The 24,920-nt window shown below is 47.1% G+C and overlaps 1 protein-coding gene across 1 annotated transcript; it reads left to right on the forward strand.

The window, feature by feature from the left end:
• Window positions 1-19,581: 19,581 nt before the first annotated feature.
• Window positions 19,582-21,147, forward strand: LOC148474375 (zinc finger MYM-type protein 1-like). Its single transcript, XM_088458727.1, has one exon. It carries the CDS (start codon window positions 19,582-19,584, stop codon window positions 21,145-21,147), a length of 1,566 nt encoding a protein of 521 aa, XP_088314853.1.
• The last annotated feature ends 3,773 nt before the right edge of the window (window positions 21,148-24,920 follow it).

The raw sequence follows: 24,920 nt of genomic DNA on the forward strand, positions 1-24,920 counted from the left end.
AAAATTTATCAAGTTATTTGATTATATTTGGAAAGCAATATATAATAAATGCTATGACTAATGCTGATGTGTTATAGGGAAACTGTTACATAAACATGGGATAGAAGACTGGATGGTTATTTAAAAATGTCCTATTTTAACTTTGTATAGTTCATCCAGTGAGCATTCTGCAAGAGTGCCAACTAGCTTCATGTGAGAGTACCAGTCAGCCAGTATTTTGTGAGAGTGCCAGTCAAATAAAAATAAAGCAAATGTAATCTACACAGAGCTGCACATTATGCAAATTTTCTGCAGCGACTCTCTCAGTGAGGTGCACAGTACTGCATTATGTTCTGCAGCAACTCTCTCAGTGATGTGCACAGTACTGCATTATGTTCTGCAGCGACTTTCTCAGTGAGTTGCACAGTACTGCAGTATGTTCTGCAGCGACTCTCTCAGTGAGGTGCACAGTACAGCATTATGTTCTGCAGACACTCTCTCAGTGAGGTGCACAGTACTGCATTATGTTCGGAAGCGACTCTCTCAGTGAGGTGCACAGTACTGCATTATGTTCTGCAGCGACTCTCTCAGTGAGGTGCACAGTACTGCATTATGTTCTGCAGCGACTCTCTCAGTGAGGTGCACAGTACTGCATTATGTTCTGCAGGGACTCTCTCAGTGAGGTGCACAGTACTGCATTATGTTCTGCAGCGACTCTCTCAGTGAGGTGCACAGTACTGCAGTATGTTCTGCAGCGACTCTCTCAGTGAGGTGCACAGTACTGCATTATGTTCTGCAGCAACTCTCTCAGTGATGTGCACAGTACTGCATTATGTTCTGCAGCGACTTTCTCAGTGAGTTGCACAGTACTGCAGTATGTTCTGCAGCGACTCTCTCAGTGAGGTGCACAGTACAGCATTATGTTCTGCAGAGACTCTCTCAGTGAGGTGCACAGTACTGCATTATGTTCGGAAGCGACTCTCTCAGTGAGGTGCACAGTACTGCATTATGTTCTGCAGCGACTCTCTCAGTGAGGTGCACAGTACTGCATTATGTTCTGCAGCGACTCTCTCAGTGAGGTGCACAGTACTGCATTATGTTCTGCAGGGACTCTCTCAGTGAGGTGCACAGTACTGCATTATGTTCTGCAGCGACTCTCTCAGTGAGGTGCACAGTACTGCAGTATGTTCTGCAGCGACTCTCTCAGTGAGGTGCACAGTACTGCATTATGTTCTGCAGCGACTCTCTCAGTGAGGTGCACAGTACAGCATTATGTTCTGCAGCGACTATCTCAGTGAGGAGCACAGTACTGCATTATGTTCTGCAGCGACTCTCTCAGTGAGGTGCACAGTACTGCATTATGTTCTGCAGTGACTCTCTCAGTGAGGAGCACAGTACTGCAGTATGTTCTGCAGTGACTCTCTCAGTGAGGTGCACAGTACTGCAGTATGTTCTGCAGGGACTCTCTCAGTGATGTGCACAGTACTGCATTATGTTCTGCTGTGACTCTCTCAGTGAGGTGCACAGTACTGCATTATGTTCTGCAGGGACTCTCTCAGTGAGGTGCACAGTACTGCATTATGTTCTGCAGCGACTCTCTCAGTGAGGTGCACAGTACTGCATTATGTTCTGCAGGGACTCTCTCAGTGAGGTGCACAGTACTGCATTATGTTCTGCAGAGACTCTCTCAGTGATGTGCACAGTACTGCATTATGTTCTGCAGGGACTCTCTCAGTGAGGTGCACAGTACTGCATTATGTTCTGCAGGGACTCTCTCAGTGAGGTGCACAGTACTGCATTATGTTCTGCAGTGACTCTCTCAGTGAGGTGCACTGTACTGCATTATGTTCTGCAGCGACTCTCTCAGTGAGGTGCACAGTGCTGCATTATGTTCTGCAGCTACTGCATTATGGGCCTCATTCAGACCCACTCGCGAGCGGCTTTCCGCTCGCAAGTGGGTCGATGGTGTGCACTGCGCATTCGCACGACGGAGGGAGCTCCGTCGTGCGCATGCGCGAGACGTGACGAGCGAAGGACTTTCCTTCGCTCGTTGTGTCTTGTCAAAGGGGGCATGCCGTCGATGTTGATTGACAGCACGCCTCCTTTGGTGGGCGTGCCGGGGCTGTGCCTCCCAGACGGGGGCGTTCCCAAGGGAACGCCTACCGTCAGAAGCCGGCCCACTGACTTCACTAGTGAGGTCAGTGGGAGTGATTTTGGCTCTGATAGAGCCAAAATCATTCCGGGCCTTGCGGTTGAGAAACTCAACCACAGGCTCCGGCTCGCAGTGGCGATGGTCGCAATGGTCAAGACCATCGCGACCTTCAACCTGCACGCTCGTATAGGCTGTGGGTGGTGACCCACAGCTATACGAGCGTCCAGGAGGACGCTCCATAATTATGGAGGTGGGCCCTGATTCGGAGCGAACGCTCTGGTCAGAGCGTCCGGCTCTGAATCAGGGCCAATGTTCTGCAGCTACTGCATTATGTTCTGCAGCAACTCTCTCAGTGAGGTGCACAGTACTGCATTATGTTCTGCAGCGACTCTCTCAGTGAGGTGCACAGTACTGCAGTATGTTCCGCATTTATTTAAAATTATTTTACTGAATTTTGTATCTTTTGCAAACAATGGAGCATCCAATATGCTGGGAAGAAAACTTGCTGTAACCTGTCTGTTGTTGTGTATGATTACAGATAATATATTATGGCATTGCAGTAAGCACCAACTTGAACTGGCAGTTGCCAGTCCTATTTAATCTTGGCAATATATCCAGCCATCACTGCCAGACGCTATTATTATAAAGCCCGTACTTGTCACACAAGGACCCCCTAAAACAAACCAAACAAACCTGTTTTATTTTGCAGGAAGCATCTGAACTTGTTACACTGTCTTCTATGCAATACCAGAGGATTCCTGTGACGTTCCCAGTGTACAATCTCCTGATGCAACAAGCTGTCATGCAAACAACTTTACTTAAGACAGCTCTAATTATATTAATGTATAAAAGATTGTGACATTAATAGACTTTTTATAAATTAATAAACCAATTTCCATGCTATACCTCGGTGTGTGAATGATCTGTTGTTGGTGGAAGCCCTCTGTGTTCTTCTTTGTTGTTGATCATATGAAATAAAAAGAGAAAGATTATTACACAGGATCATTTGCTGAAGGTGGAGCAGTGATTATATAGAAATGGGATTTATTAGTGGAGACTTGAGTATTAGGGCGATATAACGGCTAAACAATGGTAATTATTGCTGGTACATAAAATGTAAAAGCGCAATGCACTTAGGAGTCTGGGTTGTTTAGAAGAGTTAGAAACAGAACTTTGTCATGTTATCCCTCTGACGGGACAGGTTTTATTTATATCCATGCTTAAGCAAAGGAAAATTGTCAATCATGGATTTAACATTAAACCATACATGCTGACTTTCTAGCTGCCCCCTCCAGGAGGGGGCAACCAGGTCGGCGTTGCAGGGGGTTTGGTGGTGGCAATGTTGGGCAGTGAAGGGGCGTGGCTATGCAATTCAGGACGATTCGCGTCATCACACAATCACCCCGGACCGCCCACTATCACTTTTAAGTTCACGGCTGCTGGGGGCATGCTAGTTTCCTTTGGTGGTCCCTGAACAAGGAGACGTCTCTTGCAGAGGGCAGGGAGCACAACCCGATTTTAGAGAGCCTCCCGGCCATAGCAGGAGAGTCGTCAAGTCTGCGTTAAACATCTTTGCTAGAACATGTATAGCTGTAACCTTAAATGCAATGGGAATGTGACTTCTGTTGTCTTACAAGCTTACATTTATAAGGGGGAACTGCACACATATAAGTAATGGGCGCCCAACGGTGTAATTAAATTGTTGGTCCGATCGGATGCGAGAGCCGCAGGCGTTGATTACTTATTGTGCCCAAATGTACCGGAATGCCCAACAGCCGGACTCAGGAGGGTACAAGTAGAAATCTGTGTGACTACTGCCCTTGCACCCAGAGCAATAATTGAATTGCTCCACTAGGTGCCCATTACTATTGGGCACGCACAGAATTCTGAGGGTCATAAAAATAGAGATTTAAATTATGACTGCAGGGGTAGGAGACATTAGGCACTCCTCCTGTTGTGGAACTATACATTCCAGCATGCCTTGACCAAGATTAGCATGCCCCACTAGCAAAACTGTGACAGGCCATGCTGGGATGTGTAGTTCTACTGCAGCTGTAGTGCCAGGCATTGCCTAACACTGGCCATCATGTTATATTGTGTAAAATGTAAAAAGTTCTGTATGTTCATGTGTGCAGGGAATACAGTAACCTACCATATCGGGCATTCTCTCTCTGCCTTCATGAAGAAACAGTGCTCTTCCCTCTGGGGTGTTCTGCCTTTTAGCACTAAAATTCATCAGTAAAACAGAAGAGTGTAATAGAGAGCACATCTATGCTGTTAGATATAAATATATACATTTTTGTTTAAATAAAAAAAATGGGATCACGTCTGCAATCTTTATAGCTCACTGGACTAACATCCTAAACTATGAAGGGAGCATCATCAATTCCAAACTAGTTATACACACGTGCCTGTATAAACCTCAGCACAAACTCCCATGCAATTGTGAGTACGTCCTTTACAAGCTGAAAGGAAACTGATAAACATGTTAGAGGATGAAGAATATCATAAATAAACTGATAGGGTCATCATCTTACCATTCCTACTGTTCCTCTCTGCCTCATGGATGGTGGTCTTCTCCTGAGATCATCCATCTATACACATGCATAGACGGCCATCGCACATGTGCATTAGTCAGTAACCTGTAGCAGGAAGTGTTAGGCTGCAGGTAACACAGCAGAGGATGTCAGGGAGGGCACTATACACATGCATAGACGGCCATCGCACATGTGCATTAGTCAGTAACCTGTAGCAGGAAGTATTAGGCTGCAGGTAACACAGCAGAGGATGTCGGGGAGGGCACTATACACATGCATAGACGGCCATCGCACATGTGCATGAGTCAGTAACCTGTAGCAGGAAGTGTTAGGCTGCAGGTAACACAGCAGAGGATGTCAGGGAGGGCACTATACACATGCATAGACGGCCATCACACATGTGCATTAGTCAGTAACCTGTAGCAGGAAGTGTTAGACTGCAGGTAATACAGCAGAAGATGTCAGGGAGGGCACTATACACATGCATAGACGGCCATCGCACATGTGCATTAGTCAGTAACCTGTAGGAGGAAGTGTTAGGCTGCAGGTAACACAGCAGAGAATGTCGGGGAGGGCACTATACACATGCATAGACGACCATCACACATGTGCATTAGTCAGTAACCTGTAACAGGAAGTGTTAGGCTGCAGGTAACACAGCAGAGGATGTCGGGGAGGGCACTATACACATGCATAGACGGCCATCGCACATGTGCATTAGTCAGTGTCCAGTAGCAGGAAGTGATAGGCTGCAGGTAACACAGCAGAGGATGTCGGGGAGGGCACTATACACATGCATAGACGGCCATCACACATGTGCATTAGTCAGTAACCTGTAACAGGAAGTGTTAGGCTGCAGGTAACACAGCAGGGGATGTCGGGGAGGGCACTATACACATGCATAGACGGCCATCGCACATGTGCATTAGTCAGTAACCTGTAGCAGGAAGTGTTAGGCTGCAGGTAACACAGCAGGGGATGTCGGGGAGGGCACTATACACATGCATAGACGACCATCGCACATGTGCATTAGTCAGTAACCTGTAGCAGGAAGTGTTAGGCTGCAGGTAACACAGCAGAGGATGTCGGGGAGGACACTATACGCATGCATAGATGACCATCACACATGTGCATTTGTCAATAACCTGTAGCAGGAAGTGTTAGGCTGCAGGTAACACAGCAGAAGATGTCGGGGAGGGCACTATACACATGCATAGATGCAGGGCCGTCTCTTTGATTGGGCTTGATGGGCAGTTGACCAAGGGCCCGAAGATTCAAGGGGCCCCCCAGCCCCCTGCAGTCCCTCAATGTTGGTAAACGTTTCTTTTTTTTCTCTTTTACATAGCGCCAGCGCAGTGCATGCGCGGCACTGACAGCACCCGGCAACCATCCCCCCCGTCGGGCCGTCCGTCCGTCAGTCACCAGCACCCGCCCCCGCCTCCTGCCTGCGGTTCACTCACCAGTCTACATGTGTTCACCACTTCATGCGTCATACGCAAGACACCGCATACTCTGCCCAGGCCCAGACCAGCTGCTGCTGGCTCCACCTCCTTGTCTCACTCAGCTGCTGCCGCCGATTGCCGCGTAGCCCGACTCCGTTTCCCTGGTGCCGGTCGGACTAGTGGTGACGTCACCTGACTGGTGGTGAGGTGTCTGGAGGCCCCAGTCTGCAGCAGGTGACAGGTCAGTCCTTATTTTAAGCTGATGACCTAAACCTATAGATAAGGTAGCCGGCCCTGCCCCTATCAAAGGGGCAGCCGATAAATGGATTTATGATAGTGTTTTAAATGACATAATTAATTACCACTTTTTTTTCACCCTTTACACTACATGATTTAACTCCTTAACAATGCATTTAATTAATCATGTCATTTAAAACACTACTATCATAAATCCATTTATCAGCTGCCACTTTGATAGAGCTACCTTATTTATAGGTTTATACAGTAGATGCAGCCCTGACAATAGGTCACATGATGTTATTTCTCCACTCTTTATGCATAGTTACGAGTCGAGGATCAATCCGTCGACATCCCGGGATCTGGTCTCAGGGCCTGATTCAGAGCCGCTCGTTCGTTCGGAGCGATGTTCGCACATCTGCACATGCGTATGGGTTGTTGTAATGCACATGCGCGAACCAGTCAGTGCGGTCAGAAATCGTGTGCTCGCAATATAGCGAGTGCCTGCTAATTTGAGTGACAGTGTGAGGCGTTTGTGGGTGGTAACAGGGGAAGGTGCTTGAAAACGGGGAGTGGAGATCCGAACACAGGCGTGCCAAACGGTCAAAACAGGCTTTTAATGGGAGTGCATAATTAACAAAGCAGCGTCATCGGCCACGTCCCTTGATTGTCTTTTAAATGCTACCACAAGAATAGCGAGCAGTTCAGACGCCGTTCGATGTACTCGATTAATCTAATAAATAGCAGAGATGACGTATGATACGAGCGGCCAGGGGACGTTTTTTTCAAAATAGCAACCGCATGTTTTGTTCGCTCGTTCAGACATAGAGACGTCAACAGACCGCAAAGAGCAAGCACTTAATTTAAATATCCGGCCCCTTTTTCAGAACGACCGTCCGCAAATAGCGTTCGGCTCTGAATCAGGCCCTCAGCTTCCTCTCAGGAGTCAGTACACAGGTGACAGGTCAGGAGACTCCTCTTAATATGAATGGGGTGATGGGGGAGGGGGATGGGAATGCAACCTACCAGCTTACTGTGAACCTGTCATGTCATGACTAAGACATTTTTGATAATGTAATGTAACATACATTATATTATCAAAAATGTCCTAATAGTCATAGTCATCATGAGCAGCCAGCCATACTTATGGGTGGGGTCCCCATAATGGGGTGGTGTGAAATCGCATTTCACAATACCTGTATCTTTTTTGTATATAATATATATATATATCTATCAGTGGCGGCTCCAGGCACAGGCAAGCCGGGTCGTCGCCCGGAGCGCTATTGTAGCTGGTGGGCGCAGGAAAAGCCCACCCTGCCTCCAGGCACTAGTTGGATAATGTAAACTCAGGGGGAGGGAGCGAAGGAGGGAAGGGGCAGCAACACAGGGACGACGATGGGTGCAGTAAAGTCTAGCGCTGGTCCTGATATATCTATCTATGTATCTATCTATCTATCAAACAATTGAGTGTGATTGTGATATTGTATTGTATTTGACCCTAGCTTACAGGGGGTTTTATCTAGAGGTGCAGCTTTGTGTGATTAACATTAGCGCAAGATAAAGGCATTTGGTTTTGATATATATTAGGGGTGTGCACCGGCCACTTTTCGTGTTTTGTGTTTTGGTTTTGGATCTGGATCTTTCTTCGTGTTTTGGATCTGGATTGGTTTTGCCAAAACCACCCTTCCGTGTTTTGGGTTCTGGGTTTTGTGTTTTGGATCTGTATTTTTTTTTTAAAAAGCATAAAAACAGCTAAAATCACAGAATTTGTTGGTTTCTCTGCTCCTATGCTATTATTAACCTCAATAACCTTAATTTCCACTCATTTCCAGTCTATTCTGAACACCTCACACCTCACAATAGTGTTTTCATGTCCAAAAGGTTGCACCGAGGTAGCTGGATGACTATGCTAAGCGACACGAGTGGGCGGCACAAACACGTGACCCATCTAGGAGTGACACTGCAGTGGCAGACAGGATGGCAGTTAGAAAAACTAGGCCCCAAACTGTACATAATGCAAAGAAAAAAAAGAAGTGCAAGATGGAATTGTCCTTGGGCCCTCCCACCCACCCTTATGTTGTATAAACAGGACATGCACACTTTAACAAATCAATCATTTCAGCGCCAGGGTCTGCCACACAACTGTGGCTGAAATGATTGGTTCGTTTGGGCCCCCACAAAACAAGCTGGCAATTAATGTGTCCCTGCACAAACTGGCTCTACGGAGGCAAGATGTCATCCTCATCCTCCTCATCCACCGATTCCTCACCCTCTTCAGTGTGTACATCCTCATCCTCACAAAGTATTAACTCGTCCCCACTTGAATCCACCACCACAGGTCCCTCTGTACCTTCTGGAGGCTGGTCTCCCTGGAAGAGCTGATAATTCATTTTGATGAACATCATCTTCTCCACATTCTGTGGAAGCAACCTCCTACGCCTTTCGCTGACAAGGTTCCCGGCTGCACTAAACACTCTTTCGGAGTACACACTGGAGGGGGGGCAACTCAGGTAAAATAGAGCCAGCTTGTACAGGGGCCTCCAAATTGCCTCTTTTTCCTGCCAGTACAGGTATGGACTGTCTGACATGCCTACTTGGATGCTGTCACCGATGTAATCCTCCACCATTCTGTCAATGGTGACAGTATCATATGCAGTGACAGTAGACATGTCAGAAATTGTTGCCAGGTCCTTCAGTCCGGACCAGATGTCCAAACTTGGTCCTGCCTGCCCTGCATCACCGCCAGCGGGTTGCTTAGGATACCTAAGTTTTTTCCTGGCAGCCCCAGTTGCGGGAGAAAATGAAGAAGGAGCCGTTGACGTGTCACGTTCCGCTTCAGCTGACAGTGTGTTCACCAGCAGGTCTTTGCACCTCTGCAGGCTTGTGTCGGCCGGAAAGAGAGACACCACATAGGCTTTAAACCTAGGATCAAGCACGGTGGCCAAAATGTAGTGGTCTGATTTCAACAGATTGACCACCCTGGAATCCTGGCAAAGCGAATGAAGGGCTTCATCCACAAGTCCCACATGCCGAGCGGAATCGCTCCGTCTTAGCTCCTCCTTCACTTTCTCCAGCTGCTTCTGCAAAAGCCTGATGAGGGGAATGACCTGACTCAAGCTGGCTGTGTCTGAACTGACTTCACGTGTGGCAAGTTCGAAGGGCTGGAGAACCTTGCACAACACGGAAATCATTCTCCACTGCGCTTGAGTCAGGTGCATACCCCCTCCTTTGCCTATGTCATAGGTGGATGTATAGGCTTGTATGGCCTTTTGCTGCTCCTCCATCCTCTGAAGCATATAGAGGGTTGAGTTCCACCGCGTCACAACCTCTTGCTTCAGGTGATGGCGGGGCAGGTTCAAGAGTGTTTGCTGGTGCTCCAGTCTTCGGCACGCAGTCGCTGAATGGTGAAAGTGGCCAGAAATTTTTCGGGCCACCCAAAGCGTCTCCTGCACGCCCCTGTCGCTTTTCAGAAAATTCTGCACCACCAAGTTTATTGTGTGAGCAAAACATTGGACATGCTGGAATTTCCCCAGATGTAATGCCCGCACAATATTGGTGGCGTTGTCAGATATCACAAATCCCCAGGAGAGTCTAAGTGGGGTAAGCCACTGGGCGATGATTTCCCTCAGTTTCTCTAAGAGGTTGTCGGCGGTGTGCCTCTTACTGAAACCGGTGATACACAGCGTAGCCTGCCTTGTAACGAGCTGGCGTTTCTAAGATGCTGCTACTGGTGACGCTGCTGCTGTTGCTGCGTAAGGTGATACATCTACCCAGTGGGCTGTCACAGTCATATAGTCCTTAGTCTGCCCTGTTCCACTTGTCCACATGTCTGTGGTTAAGTGGACATTGTGTACAACGGCATTTTTCAGGACACTGAGGACACTTTTTCTGACGTTTCTGTACAGTCTCTGTATCGCCTGCCTAGTGAAGTGGAATCTAGACGGGATTTGGAACCGGGGACACACTACCTCCATCAATTGTCTAAATCCCACTGCACTAATGGCGGATACCGGACGCACGTCTAACACCAACATAGCAGTCAAGGCCTCAGTTATACGTTTTGCTTCAGGATGACTGCTGTCGTACTTCATCCTCCTCGCTAAGGACTGTTGGAGGGTCAATTGTTTAGTAAAAGTAGTGGTGTTCCTACTTCCTCTCTGGGATGATGAACGACTCCCAGCAGCAGCAACAGCAGCAGCGGCAGCAGTAGGCGTAGCAATGCAGGATCCTCCAGAGGAATCCCGGATAGGAGAGTCAGTCATGCCAGTGACATGGCCTGCAGGACTACTTCCGATCCTGACTAAGGAGGAAATTGACGAGGAGGGAGTTGACGGTGTGGTTTGCAGGCGCTTGGATACAACAGGACAACGGGATTTAGGTGTCCCTGGACTGCTTACGGTCTTAGCCAAAGTTTCTGAACTTGACAGTAACTTTTTATGAACGCGCTGCAGGTGCCGTATAAGGGAGGATGTTCCTAGGTGGTTGACGTCCCTACCCCTACTTATTTCACCTTTACATATGGTACATATGGCAAGACAGTTGTTGTCCGGATTTGGATAGAAATATTGCCAGACCAAAGAGGTGGAATGTTTGGTCTTCTGCCCAGGCATGACCGTGATGGGCTTTTTCATCCCACGGACAACAACTGTCTCCCCCGGAGCCTGATTTAAACAAACCACATCACCATCAGAATCCTCCTCGCCAACTTCCTCCTCAGCGCCAGCTACACCAGTATCCTCATCCTGTTGTACTTCAACAGTGACATCTTCAATTTGCATATCAGCAAGTGGACTGTGGGTGCTCCTTTCAGCACTTGCAGGGGGCGTGCAAATGGTGGAAAGAGCCACCTCTTCCCGTCCAGTGCTGGGAAGGTCAGGCATCGCAACCACCACCACACTTGGACTCTCCTTGGGGATTTGTGATATCTTCTTAGAAAGCACAGTTCTTCGCTGTGCTTTTGCCAGCTTAACTCTTTTGATTTTTTTAGTGGGAGGAGGGCTTCCATCGTCATGTGAAGCTGAACCACTAGTCATGAACATACTAGGGATCGACCTTAGCCGTTCCTTGCCACTCCGTGTCGTAAATGGCATATTGGCAAGTTTACGTTTCTCTTCAGCTGATTTAAATGTCTTTTTCAAGGTCATTTTCCTGAACTTTGCCATTTGGGATTGTATGGCACATGACATTGGGCATCGGCCTTGGCAGACGACGTTGATGGCATGTTATCGTCTATGTCATGACTAGTGGCAGCAGCTTCAGCACTAGGAGGAAGTGGTTCTTGAACTTTCTCTATTTTATTTTTATCGGAGAAAGTTTGGTCCTCCATTTATGTTATATCGATTTGATATATACGTGCGGCTAAACACAGAAAATAATTTTTTTTTTGGTTTGGACTGGAGTGTACTTTGTGGGTTACAGCACCCTTTAACGGTCAAGCCAGCCGGCCCTTTACTTATGACACAGGCGCACTCTTGGCACTACTTTGTTGATGCACGTGCGGCTACTGCGCACACAATTCACAAACACAGAAAATAATTTTTTTTTGGTTTGGACTGGAGTGTACTTTCGGGGGTTACAGCACCCTTAACGGTCAAGCCAGCCGGCCCTTTACTTATGACACAGGCGCACGCTTGGCACTACTTTGTTGATGCACGTGCGGCTACTGCGCACACAATTCACAAACACAGAAAATAATTTTTTTTTGGTTTGGACTGGAGTGTACTTTCGGGGGTTACAGCACCCTTTAACGGTCAAGCCAGCCGGCCCTTTACTTATGACACAGGCGCACGCTTGGCACTACTTTGTTGATGCACGTGCGGCTACTGCGCACACAATTCACAAACACAGAAAATAATTTTTTTTTTGGTTTGGACTGGAGTGTACTTTCAGGGGTTACAGCACCCTTAACGGTCAAGCCAGCCGGCCCTTTACTTATGACACAGGTGCACGCTTGGCACTACTTTGTTGATGCACATGCGGCTACTGCGCACACAATTCACAAACACAGAAAATAATTTTTTTTTTGGTTTGGACTGGAGTGTACTTTCGGGGGTTACAGCACCCTTAACGGTCAAGCCAGCCGGCCCTTTACTTATGACACAGGCGCACGCTTGGCACTACTTTGTTGATGCACGTGCGGCTACTGCGCACACAATTCACAAAAACAGAAAATAATTTTTTTTTGGTTTGGACTGGAGTGTACTTTCGGGGGTTACAGCACCCTTTAACGGTCAAGCCAGCCAGCCCTTTACTTATGACACAGGCGCACGCTTGGCACTACTTTGTTGATGCACGTGCGGCTACTGCGCACACAATTCACAAACACAGAAAATAATATTTTTTTTGGTTTGGACTGGAGTGTACTTTGGGGGTTACAGCACCCTTTAACGGTCAAGCCAGCCGGCCCTTTACTTATGACACAGGCGCACGCTTGGCACTACTTTGTTGATGCACGTGCGGCTACTGCGCACACAATTCACAAACACAGAAATTAATTTTTTTTTTGGTTTGGACTTGAGTGTACTTTGGGGGTTACAGCACCCTTTAACGGTCAAGCCAGCCGGCCCTTTACTTATGACACAGGCGCACGCTTGGCACTACTTTGTTGATGCACGTGCGGCTACTGCGCACACAATTCACAAACACAGAAAATAATTTTTTTTTGGTTTGGACTGGAGTGTACTTTCGGGGGTTACAGCACCCTTTAACGGTCAAGCCAGCCGGTCCTTTACTTATGACACAGGCGCACGCTTGGCACTACTTTGTTGATGCACGTGCGGCTACTGCGCACACAATTCACAAACACAGAAAATAATTTTTTTTTTGGTTTGGACTTGAGTGTACTTTGGGGGTTACAGCACCCTTTAACGGTCAAGCCAGCCGGCCCTTTACTTATGACACAGGCGCACGCTTGGCACTACTTTGTTGATGCACGTGCGGCTACTGCGCACACAATTCACAAACACAGAAAATAATTTTTTTTTTGGTTTGGACTGGAGTGTACTTTCGGGGGTTACAGCACCCTTAACGGTCAAGCCAGCCGGCCCTTTACTTATGACACAGGTGCACGCTTGGCACTACTTTGTTGATGCACGTGCGGCTACTGCGCACACAATTCACAAACACAGAAAATAATTTTTTTTTTGGTTTGGACTGGAGTGTACTTTCGGGGGTTACAGCACCCTTAACGGTCAAGCCAGCCGGCCCTTTACTTATGACACAGGCGCACGCTTGGCACTACTTTGTTGATGCACGTGCGGCTACTGCGCACACAATTCACAAACACAGAAAATAATTTTTTTTTTGGTTTGGACTGGAGTGTACTTTCGGGGGTTACAGCACCCTTAACGGTCAAGCCAGCCGGCCCTTTACTTATGACACAGGCGCACGCTTGGCACTACTTTGTTGATGCACGTGCGGCTACTGCGCACACAATTCACAAAAACAGAAAATAATTTTTTTTTGGTTTGGACTGGAGTGTACTTTCGGGGGTTACAGCACCCTTTAACGGTCAAGCCAGCCGGCCCTTTACTTATGACACAGGCGCACGCTTGGCACTACTTTGTTGATGCACGTGCGGCTACTGCGCACACAATTCACAAACACAGAAAATATATTATTTTTTTAGCACTTGGGGGGAGCACCCCTGATGGACAGAGCACCCCCTGGACAACACTACAGCACTCCTTTAGGACTGGGACACTGCACAGGACTTTGGAGTGGACACAGCCCCTATGGAGAACTGACTGCACAACACAGTCCAGCCAGCCCCTATGGACTTTGAAGTAGTGGACACAGCCCCTATTAACAACAGCAGCACAGCACAACACAGCCAGCCCCTATGGACTTTGAAGTAGTGGACAACAGCAGCACTACACTACACTACACTACACAGCTCTAACTCCCACCCTCCCTCTTCACTGTCCACAGCCGAGTGAGAAAATGGCGCCGACGCGGGTACCTTATATAGGATCCAAAACCGGCGAGACTCGGAAGGCGGGATGATGACGTTTTGCCTCGATTTCAGATCCGAGTCAGGCGGGAAAAGTCGAGCCTGACTCGGATCGGACTCGGATCGGGGGGGCTCGGGGGGGTTCGGATTTCAGAAATCCGAACCCGCTCACCCCTAATATATATATATATATATATATTTCTGTTTTGGCTTGGATTAGTCATCATTGTCCTAAATATAGATGATAGCAGCAATGTGGAGTTTTTGTTTGGGTGTTAACATTTCTTTCATTTTTAAAAGAAGGTGCGCTGCACTAATCCAGTGGTTCTAAAACTTTTGTGAATCACAGGGCTCGATTCTATTCAACGCGAAGTGAATAGCGGTGGGAATCAGCGTCTGGAGCTATTCAATTAATTTGCGCTGCTAAGCCCGACTAAGGATTTCTTCTCGCATCCCTCCTGGGATGCGAGCAGAAATCCAACAAAAGTCCAGGCACGATGCTATTTTCTGCCCTTAGCATCGGGAAAACAGCATCGCGCCGGGAAGTTTAGTCGGAGTATGCCCGTTCTCGTGCCTAAACACCCTGTTTAAGGCGCAAGAACAAACTTTCCCCGACCTAACTTCTCGCAGAATTGAATAGCTCTGGGAGCTCATTACCGGCGCTATTCACTTCACGTTTAATTGAATCGTGCCCACAGTGTCCTAGAGTACTGTATAAGCATTTTTTTCACAGGATCCTTAGGCCAAATGTTTCTCAGAAATTATGAAAAAAATTAGTAAATTAAGATCAAGTAAATTGTACATATATGTAATTCTTACGTTCAGTGAGTTATGTGATGGTGGACATGGATGTGCTTCTATTTGTCCACATATTTAATGATTGGCAGCCAGCAGCACTGGTTTAAATAATTTAATTTGGTTCTGAACCGTCAACCCGTGGCAACCCTGCAAGAACCCAAAGGTACCCCAGGGTGCCATGGCACTGAGTTTGGGAACAACTGCGTTAATCAGCTAATGTTATAATTCTGATGATTTTACACAATGTTGTATTTTGTAAATGCCAAATAAAAATATAGACTAATTTGGGTCTCCATAGGTTCACTTTGGTGTTTTGGTTATCTTTGTTTCACTGTGATTGAGCCCAGCCAGCTGCGTCTGTGACGAGCGAGGGGCGTGCACTTTTGTGTGGTGTTTACCTTACTTAAGGTAAGCATTGTTCATTAAGTTTTTGTGACTTGACGAAAAAACATTAATAGTTTTGAAACGTTGATAATTATACCGGGTTGAGCTACATTTATTCAAGTCGTCCAGCGTGTCGCCCTTACATCTTTTATATGATCCTGCTCAGAAGCAAACTGAGGGCTTAATCAGGAGGGCACCAATTTGATTTATTGCATTGGAGTGCCGGTTCCACATACTCTATACATACAAATCCAGAGGTGCGGCATTCAGCATATGATCAAACAGGATGTGTTATAACTAGGGATGTGCGCCGGACCATTTTTGCCGGATTTGGATTTGGATTTGGTTCTAATTCGTCGTCCGGCTTTGGATTTGGATTTGCCAAACTGCGGTGACTGGCTTTGGATTTGGATTTGGATTTTTTTACAAAAATTGACAAAAAAAGCTAAAATCACATAATTTGGTCTTTTTTTTCTTCCTAGAGTATTATTAACCTCAATAACATTAATTTCCAGTCAATTTAGACCATATCACAGCTTATAATATTGTTTTCAACATTATTGGCCAAAGGTTGCAGTGAGCTGACTGGTTACTAAGCGACAAAGCAGCGGCACAACGACACAGACACCACAGTATAAAGCACATCTATGACACATTGCCACACAGCAGTGGCAGAAATGAAAAGTAGTGCACCCACCCAGTGGGGTACGGCCAGCAGAGTCACAGTACTTGTTTACAAAGTGGGCTACGGCCCTAGGAGTCACAGTGCACAATCTTATTAGCATTACACCGCACATAGGGCCTGATTCACATTACACCATAAAGTAGTGTCTCTTATTTATGTTACGACACACAGTAGTGCCCCTTTTACACAATGCCCACAGTAGCGGTGTCCCTTACACAATGTCCCCCAGCAGTGGTGCCCCCTATGCAGTCCCCTTAGTAGTAGGGTCCACTATGCAGTGCCCCCAGTAGAATGCCCCCCAGTAGTATGCCCCCCATTAGCAGGCCCCCCCAGTAGTATGCCCCCCATTAGCATGCCACCCAGTATTATGCCCCCCATTAGCAGGCCCCCCCAGTAGTATGCCCCCCATTAGCATGCCACCCAGTAGTATGCCCCCCCCAGTAGTATGGCCCCCCCAGTAGTATGGCCCCCCCCAGTAGAAGGCTGCCCCAGTAGCAGGCCCCCCCCAGTAGTAGGCTGCCCCAGTAGTAGCCCCCCCTGTAGTATGGGCCCCCCCTGTAGTATGGCCCCCCCTGTAGTAGGCTGCCCCAGTAGCAGCCCCCCCCAGTAGTAGTAAGCCCCCCCCAGTAGCAGGCCCCTCAGTAGTATGGCCCCCCCCAGTAGCAGACCCCCCCAAGTAGTATGGCCCCCCCAGTAGCAGGCCCCTCTGTAGTATGGCCCCCCAGTAGTATAGCCCCCCCCAGTAGCAGACCCCCCCAGTAGTGCAGACCCCCCCCAGTAGTATAGCCCCCCCAGTAGCAGGCCCCTCTGTAGTATGGCCCCCCCAGTAGTATAGCCCCCCCAGTAGCAGACCCCCCCCAGTAGTGCAGACCCCCCCCCAGTAGTGCGCCCGGCCCTTGCACAAATAAAAAAATAAAAACGTACCTGTATCCCCGCTCCCGCGCCGTCCGCTCTGTCACACGCTGAGGAGGGAGCCGGAAGACGGAGCTCATGTGTGAGCTCCAGCTGGCTCCCTCCGTGCAGCAGCCAATGAGAGTCTGTGTGACTCTCATTGGCTGCTGTAACAAACACACAGCTGCCGCTGGTGGCTGTGTGTCTTGTGTCTGTGTAGGGCAGAGCGCTATCACTGCGCTCTGCCCTACACGCGAGGAGACCTGATGTCGGATTCTCTAGTGAGAATCCGACATCAGGCGGCCGCCGTTCGGCCCCGAACGGGGATCCGAGTCAGGCGGTGAACACCCGAACAGGGTTCGGGTGGACTCGGATCCCCAATGTTCGGAGCGGTTCGGATTCCACAGAATCCGAACCGCTCATCTCTAGTTATAATGCCAATCAGTGATTTAGGGGGTATTCAATTAGGCTGCAAAAAGCCTGTTTCAATTATCCCCATATTCAATTTCAAAGACTTTTTGCAGGTGCGAAAAGTCTTTGTTAAAAAACGGGGATAAGTTTTCACCATGTAATTAATACATGGCGAAAAAAAGTGCAGAATTGGGGTTTAGGGGTGCAGGCTTAAAAAAAATAAGTTATCTATGTCAAAAAAATTTTTAATAAATCTTAAGCACACCCTAAAAAATGTTCTTTCATTTTGGGGTTGAAAAAAAAATATTAGAGAACAAAGGTTTAAACTAGCAAAATTGATTCAGGGGGTGTTCCATGTATGCGGCAGGTGTTTTCTAGAATGCTGATGGTTGCGGCAGGTGGATTTTTTAAGAATTAAATAAAATGACTTTAGGGAGTTAAAAATATGCTTGCACCCATTTTCATGTACCCCAAATTTGAAGGGACTAGTCATTTTTTCCAAAAAAATAATCTAAGTGCTATTCTTCACCCCTTCTTCTAAATCCGCATTTATACACCTGCCGCGACTATTTAAATCCCTGACTACCTTCAGCAGCCCACATCGGGGGTACCCATAGTGATCTCCCATGTCAGACCATCTTTAGGGTGGTACCAGGATGATTTCCCGAAAATTCCCAGGACTTTTCCGATACTTACCTTTCCGCCGGGTCCCATTTTCGCTGGATCCTAAATGAATACTGGGATAAGCGGGCACGCGCCCAATACTTTATCCCAGTAAAAACCTCAGATGATGGCGAAAAGTCTGACCCCTGACTTTTCGCCATCAAACTGAATATGGCCATTAGTGTTATTTACACTATCTTCAGTATTTTAATGCTATGTGCTCTGGGTGAGTGACCGGGACTCCTGTGCATGCACGGTCTGCTGACAACGCAGGTGCGGCTGGGCTAAATCTTGATGGTGTTTTCGAGGAATATGCCACAAATATTTAATGCTAAATAGTCCCCTAAAGTTGGTAGAGTAAAAAGAGCACATTATTTTCCTTTTCTTTACAACACTAAACTGTAGATTGAATCCAGCTGTTCTGCCAGGGAAATGAAGCGTACTTCTATGAGTGGAGCACAAAAGAGGAAACGAGCTGAAGAGGAGAAGCAGAAAATTAGCAAACTTCCAAAGTTGACATCTTGGATAATCCCAGGTGCAACATCAGCTACTAGTACTGCTCCTCTAAGTACAGCATTACCATCTACATCCATCCCTGCATCCAGTCATCCAGTTCAAGACATACCATTGCCTGCTCCTGCTGCTGGGGACATTTCACAAGAAGCAATAGCTACTAGTACTGCTTCTGTAATTAGAGCATCGCCATCTACATCTACTCTTGCATCCAGTCATCCAGTTCCAGACATACCATTACCTGCTCCTGGTGACATTCCACAAGAAGAAATACACCAATCTATAACGGCAGAGAAGTGTACAGAGAGTGTGATTCATGTCACAGATCCCGGACTATGGGATATTAAGAATACTAGTACAGTGGATTACTGGATTCATAGTGGGCCAACATCATGTCAGAATCATGATTGCAACCTTAAAAATTCACGCAGAGAGTACAAAGGAGCCGGAGGAGAGATAACTCAGATAAGGTATCTATCAAAGAATGTATTCAAACATGAACTGCGGAATGGCGAATATGTAAAATGCAAATGGCTACTCTATTCACTATCACAAGGTTGTTTGTACTGCTTTGCCTGACGCCTATTGTCCAATAAAGAATCTCCATTTTCTACATCAGGATTTAAAGATTGGAAACACAGCAATCTTATTGTAGATCATGAAAATGGAGAAGAACATCGCAAGTGCATGATCGCATATTAAATTCGCCATAAAGAAACTGGATGCATAGATTCTTTGTTAATCAAACAATATCGAGTACTGGTATAAAGTGTTGACACGTGTGGATTCTGTCATTCGCTTTCTTGCCTCAAGAGGCTTGGCATTTCGTGGAGAGAATCAAACTATTGGGTCATCAAACAATGGAAACTATTTAGGTATTCTAGAGCTGTTGAGTGAATTTGACCCTTTTCTGGAACAACATCTCAAAGTGTGTGGAAATGCTGGAAAGGGGAACCCATCGTATCTATCTGCAAACATTTGTGAGGAATTTAATGGGACAACATGTTCTTTCTGCCATTCTGGAAGAAATAAAAGAATCAAAGTATTATTCAATAAGTGTGGATTCCACTCCAGACATCTCACACATTGATCAACTGACATTTACAATCCGGTACATTAGAGGGTGTGAGCCATTAGAGCGTTTCCTCAAGTTCATCCCCATTTTTTCTCATGGAGCAAAGAATCTAGCAGACACTGTTGTAGATTTCCTGAATGAAAACAAAATTCCGCTGTCAAACTGCCGTGGTCAGTTATACGACAATGCCTCAAATATGTCTGGCCGCTATACTGGATTGCAAGCACGGATTCGGCAACTGAATGAGTTGGCCATCTATGTCCCCTGTGCTGGGCACAGCCTGAACTTGGTGGGAGTAAAAGCGGCAGAGTGTTCTCTACAGGTCGTCTCCTTCTTTGACTTTGTTCAGCATTTGTATTCTTTTTTCTCAGCTTCTACACATCGATGGAATGTTCTGTCCTCATCTTTAGGAAAAGATGTTGTGGTCAAGCGTCTGTCTGATATGAGATGGTCATCACATTTTGATGCTGTTAATGCTCTGCAAGAAGGTTTTGAAAAAATTAAAGATGCACTGGATTCTTTATCAGCTGACACTAACCAAGAAGTGAACACAAGGCGAGAGGCAGAAGAATTAAGTGAGAGAATGGAGAACATGGAAACAATCTTTCTGACAATTTTGTGGAACGACATTCTTAAAAGGTTTAACAAAACAAGTAAGTTCCTGCAGTCTAAAGATGTGAATATACTTGTTGCCATGAATCTTCTTGAGTCTCTGAAAAGTTATCTTCAGGAAATTAGAGATACATTCAGTGAATATGAACTGAAGGCCAGAAGTAGATGTCCAGATTTGGATTATAGTGATGTGAAGAAGCGGCAACGAAAGCGTAGTGTACGTCTTACTAGATATGAAGGATCGGGAGAAGAGATAATTATAAACAAAAGTGAAAAATTCAAGGTAGAAACATTCCTCCCTGTTCTGGACTCTTTGAACTCTGAGCTCACAAAACGTGCAGAAGCTTATTCATGGATTGGAAATCTGTTTTCCTTCTTCGGTCAATTGAAAACAATTGGTTCTGATGAGCTAGACAAAAAGTGTGAGCATCTGGCTAATGTGTATGATAAAGACCTTGATTATGCTGCCTTTCTAAATGAATGCAAGCATCTCAAGCACTACATGGACCTTGATGAAAAATGTGAAACTCTCCCTGCATTGTACAGCAAACTAATTTTGGACAACTTGAAATCGGTGTTTCCCAATGTTGAAATCGCACTCAGAGTGTTCATGTGCACAATGGTGACCAACTGTACAGGAGAACGCTCATTTTCAAGATTGAAACTTATAAAGAATCAGCTTCGCAGTGCAATGGGGCAGCAGCGGTTGAACTGGCTTTCACTCATGTGCATGGAAAATGACATCCTGAAAACAATTGACTTCAAGCCAATTATAAAAAAATTCTCAAAAAAGAAATGTCGCAAACATTTGTGTTGATTAATATTAAATAATTATTTCATACTTTTCGGTTTGCCAATTATTTAACATTTTTATTTGATTTTGTTGAAAGTACTACTAAATCTAAAGGATTAATTTTATTGACCATTTACATTTTTTTCCCGTGAATGGGTGGGTAGGGGCCCCCACTGCATTGCTTTGCCCAGGGCCCACAATGCTGTTAAGACAGCTCTGCATAGATGCCATCGCACATGTGCATTAGTCAGTAACCTGTAGCTGGAAGTGTTAGGCTGCAGGAAACACAGCAGAGGATGTGGGGGAGTGCACTATACACATGCGTAGACGCCCATCGCACATGTGCATTAGTCAGTAACCTGTAGCAGGAAGTGTTAGGCTGCAGGTAACACAGCACAGGATGTCGGGGAGGGCACTATACCCATACGTAGACGCCCATCGCACATGTGCATTAGTCAGTAACCTGTAGCAGGAAATGTTAGGCTGCAGGTAACACAGCAGAGGATGTCGGGGAGGGCACTATACACATGCATAGATGGCCATCGCACATGTGCATTAGTCAGTAACCTGTAGAAGGAAGTGTTAGGCTTCAGGTAACACAGCAGAGGATGTCGGGGAGGGCACTATACACATACAAAGATGGCCATCGCACATGTGCATTAGTCAGTAACCTGTAGCAGGAAGTGTTAGGCTGCAGGTAACACAGCAGAGGATGTCGGGGAGGGCACTATACACATGCATAGACGGCCATCGCACATGTGCATTAGTCAGTAACCTGTAGCAGGAAGTGTTAGGCTGCAGGTATCACAGCAGAGGATGTCTGGGAGGGCGCTATACACATACTTAGATGCCATCGCACATGTGCATTAGTCAGTAACCTGTAGCAGGAAGTGTTAGGCTGCAGGTAACACAGCAGAGGATGTCGGGGAGGGCACTATACACATGCATAGACGCCCATCGCACATGTGCATTAGTCAGTAACCTGTAGCAGGAAGTGTTAGGCTGCAGGTAACACAGCAGAGGCTGTCGGGGAGGGCACTATACACATGCATAAACTGCTATCGCACATGTGCATTAGTCAGTAACCTGTAGCAGGAAGTGTTAGGCTGCAGGTAACACAGCAGAGGATGTCGGTGAGGGCACTATACACAAGCATAGACGGCCATCGCTCATGTGCATTAGTCAGTAACCTGTAGCAGGAAGTGTTAGGCTGCAGGTAACACAGCAGAGGATGTCGGGGAGGGCACTATACACATGCATAGGTGGCCATCACACATGTGCATTAGTCAGTAACCTGTAGCAGGAAATGTTAGGCTGCAGGTAACACAGCAGAGGATGTCGGGGAGGGCACTATACACATGCATAGACGGCCATCGCAAATGTGCATTAGTCAGTAACCTGTAGAAGGAAGTGTTAGGCTTCAGGTAACACAGCAGAGGATGTCGGGGAGGGCACTATACACATACAAAGATGGCCATCGCACATGTGCATTAGTCAGTAACCTGTAGCAGGAAGTGTTAGGCTGCAGGTAACACAGCAGAGGATGTCGGGGAGGGCACTATACACATGCATAGACGGCCATCGCACATGTGCATTAGTCAGTAACCTGTAGCAGGAAGTGTTAGACTGCAGGTAGCACAGCAGAGGATGTCTGGGAGGGCGCTATACACATACTTAGATGCCATCGCACATGTGCATTAGTCAGTAACCTGTAGCAGGAAGTGTTAGGCTGCAGGTAACACAGCAGAGGATGTCGGGGAGGGCACTATACACATGCATAGACGCCCATCGCACATGTGCATTAGTCAGTAACCTGTAGCAGGAAGTGTTAGGCTGCAGGTAACACAGCAGAGGATGTCGGGGAGGGCACTATACACATGCATAAACTGCTATCGCACATGTGCATTAGTCAGTAACCTGTAGCAGGAAGTGTTAGGCTGCAGGTAACACAGCAGAGGATGTCGGTGAGGGCACTATACACAAGCATAGACGGCCATCGCTCATGTGCATTAGTCATTAACCTGTAGCAGGAAGTGTTAGGCTGCAGGTAACACAGCAGAGGACGTCGGGGAGGGCACTATACACATGCGTAGATGGCCATCACACATGTGCATGAGTCAGTAACCTGTAGCAGGAAGTGTTAGGCTGCAGGTAACACAGCAGAGGATGTCGGGGAGGACACTATACACATGCATAGACGGCCATCACACATGTACTTTAGTCAGTAACCTGTAGCAGGAAGTGTTAGGCTGCAGGTAACACAGCAGAGTATGTCAGGGAGGGCACTATACACATGCAGAGAGGGCCATCACACATGTGCATTAGTCAGTAACCTGTAGCAGGAAGTGTTAGGCTGCAGGTAACACAGCAGAGGCTGTCGGGGAGGGCTCTATACACATGCATAGACTGCTATCGCACATGTGCATTAGTCAGTAACCTGTAGCAGGAAGTGTTAGGCTGCAGGTAACACAGCAGAGGATGTCGGGGAGGGCACTATACACATGCATAGACGCCCATCGCACATGTGCATTAGTCAGTAACCTGTAGCAGGAAGTGTTAGGCTGCAGGTAACACAGCAGAGGATGTCGGGGAGGGCACTATACACATGCATAAACTGCTATCGCACATGTGCATTAGTCAGTAACCTGTAGCAGGAAGTGTTAGGCTGCAGGTAACACAGCAGAGGATGTCGGTGAGGGCACTATACACAAGCATAGACGGCCATCGCTCATGTGCATTAGTCATTAACCTGTAGCAGGAAGTGTTAGGCTGCAGGTAACACAGCAGAGGACGTCGGGGAGGGCCCTATACACATGCGTAGATGGCCATCACACATGTGCATGAGTCAGTACCCTGTAGCAGGAAGTGTTAGGCTGCAGGTAACACAGCAGAGGATGTCGGGGAGGACACTATACACATGCATAGACGGCCATCACACATGTACTTTAGTCAGTAACCTGTAGCAGGAAGTGTTAGGCTGCAGGTAACACAGCAGAGTATGTCAGGGAGGGCACTATACACATGCAGAGAGGGCCATCACACATGTGCATTAGTCAATAACCTGTAGCAGGAAGTGTTAGGCTGCAGGTAACACAGCAGAGGCTGTCGGGGAGGGCACTATACACATGCATAGACTGCTATCGCACATGTGCATTAGTCAGTAACCTGTAGCAGGAAGTGTTAGGCTGCAGGTAACACAGCAGAGGATGTCGGTGAGGGCACTATACACAAGCATAGACGGCCATCGCTCATGTGCATTAGTCAGTAACCTGTAGCAGGAAGTGTTAGGCTGCAGGTAACACAGCAGAGGATGTCGGGGAGGGCACTATACACATGCATAGGTGGCCATCACACATGTGCATTAGTCAGTAACCTGTAGCAGGAAATGTTAGGCTGCAGGTAACACAGCAGAGGATGTCGGGGAGGGCACTATACACATGCATAGACGGCCATCGCACATGTGCATTAGTCAGTAACCTGTAGAAGGAAGTGTTAGGCTTCAGGTAACACAGCAGAGGATGTCGGGGAGGGCACTATACACATACATAGATGGCCATCGCACATGTGCATTAGTCAGTAACCTGTAGCAGGAAGTGTTAGGCTGCAGGTAACACAGCAGAGGATGTCGGGGAGGGCACTATACACATGCATAGACGGCCATCGCACATGTGCATTAGTCAGTAACCTGTAGCAGGAAGTGTTAGGCTGCAGATAGCACAGCAGAGGATGTCTGGGAGGGCGCTATACACATACTTAGATGCCATCGCACATGTGCATTAGTCAGTAACCTGTAGCAG

Source organism: Taudactylus pleione, unplaced genomic scaffold, assembly GCF_031769625.1.
Source record: "Taudactylus pleione unplaced genomic scaffold, aTauple2 ptg000848l, whole genome shotgun sequence".
Taxonomy (NCBI): Eukaryota; Metazoa; Chordata; class Amphibia; order Anura; family Myobatrachidae; genus Taudactylus; species Taudactylus pleione.

What these genes read in the sequence shown, in the direction of transcription:
- LOC148474375 (XM_088458727.1), top strand. Translation starts at nt 19,582, where the DNA reads ATGCTGGAAAGGGGAACCCATCGTATCTATCTGCAAACATTTGTGAGG.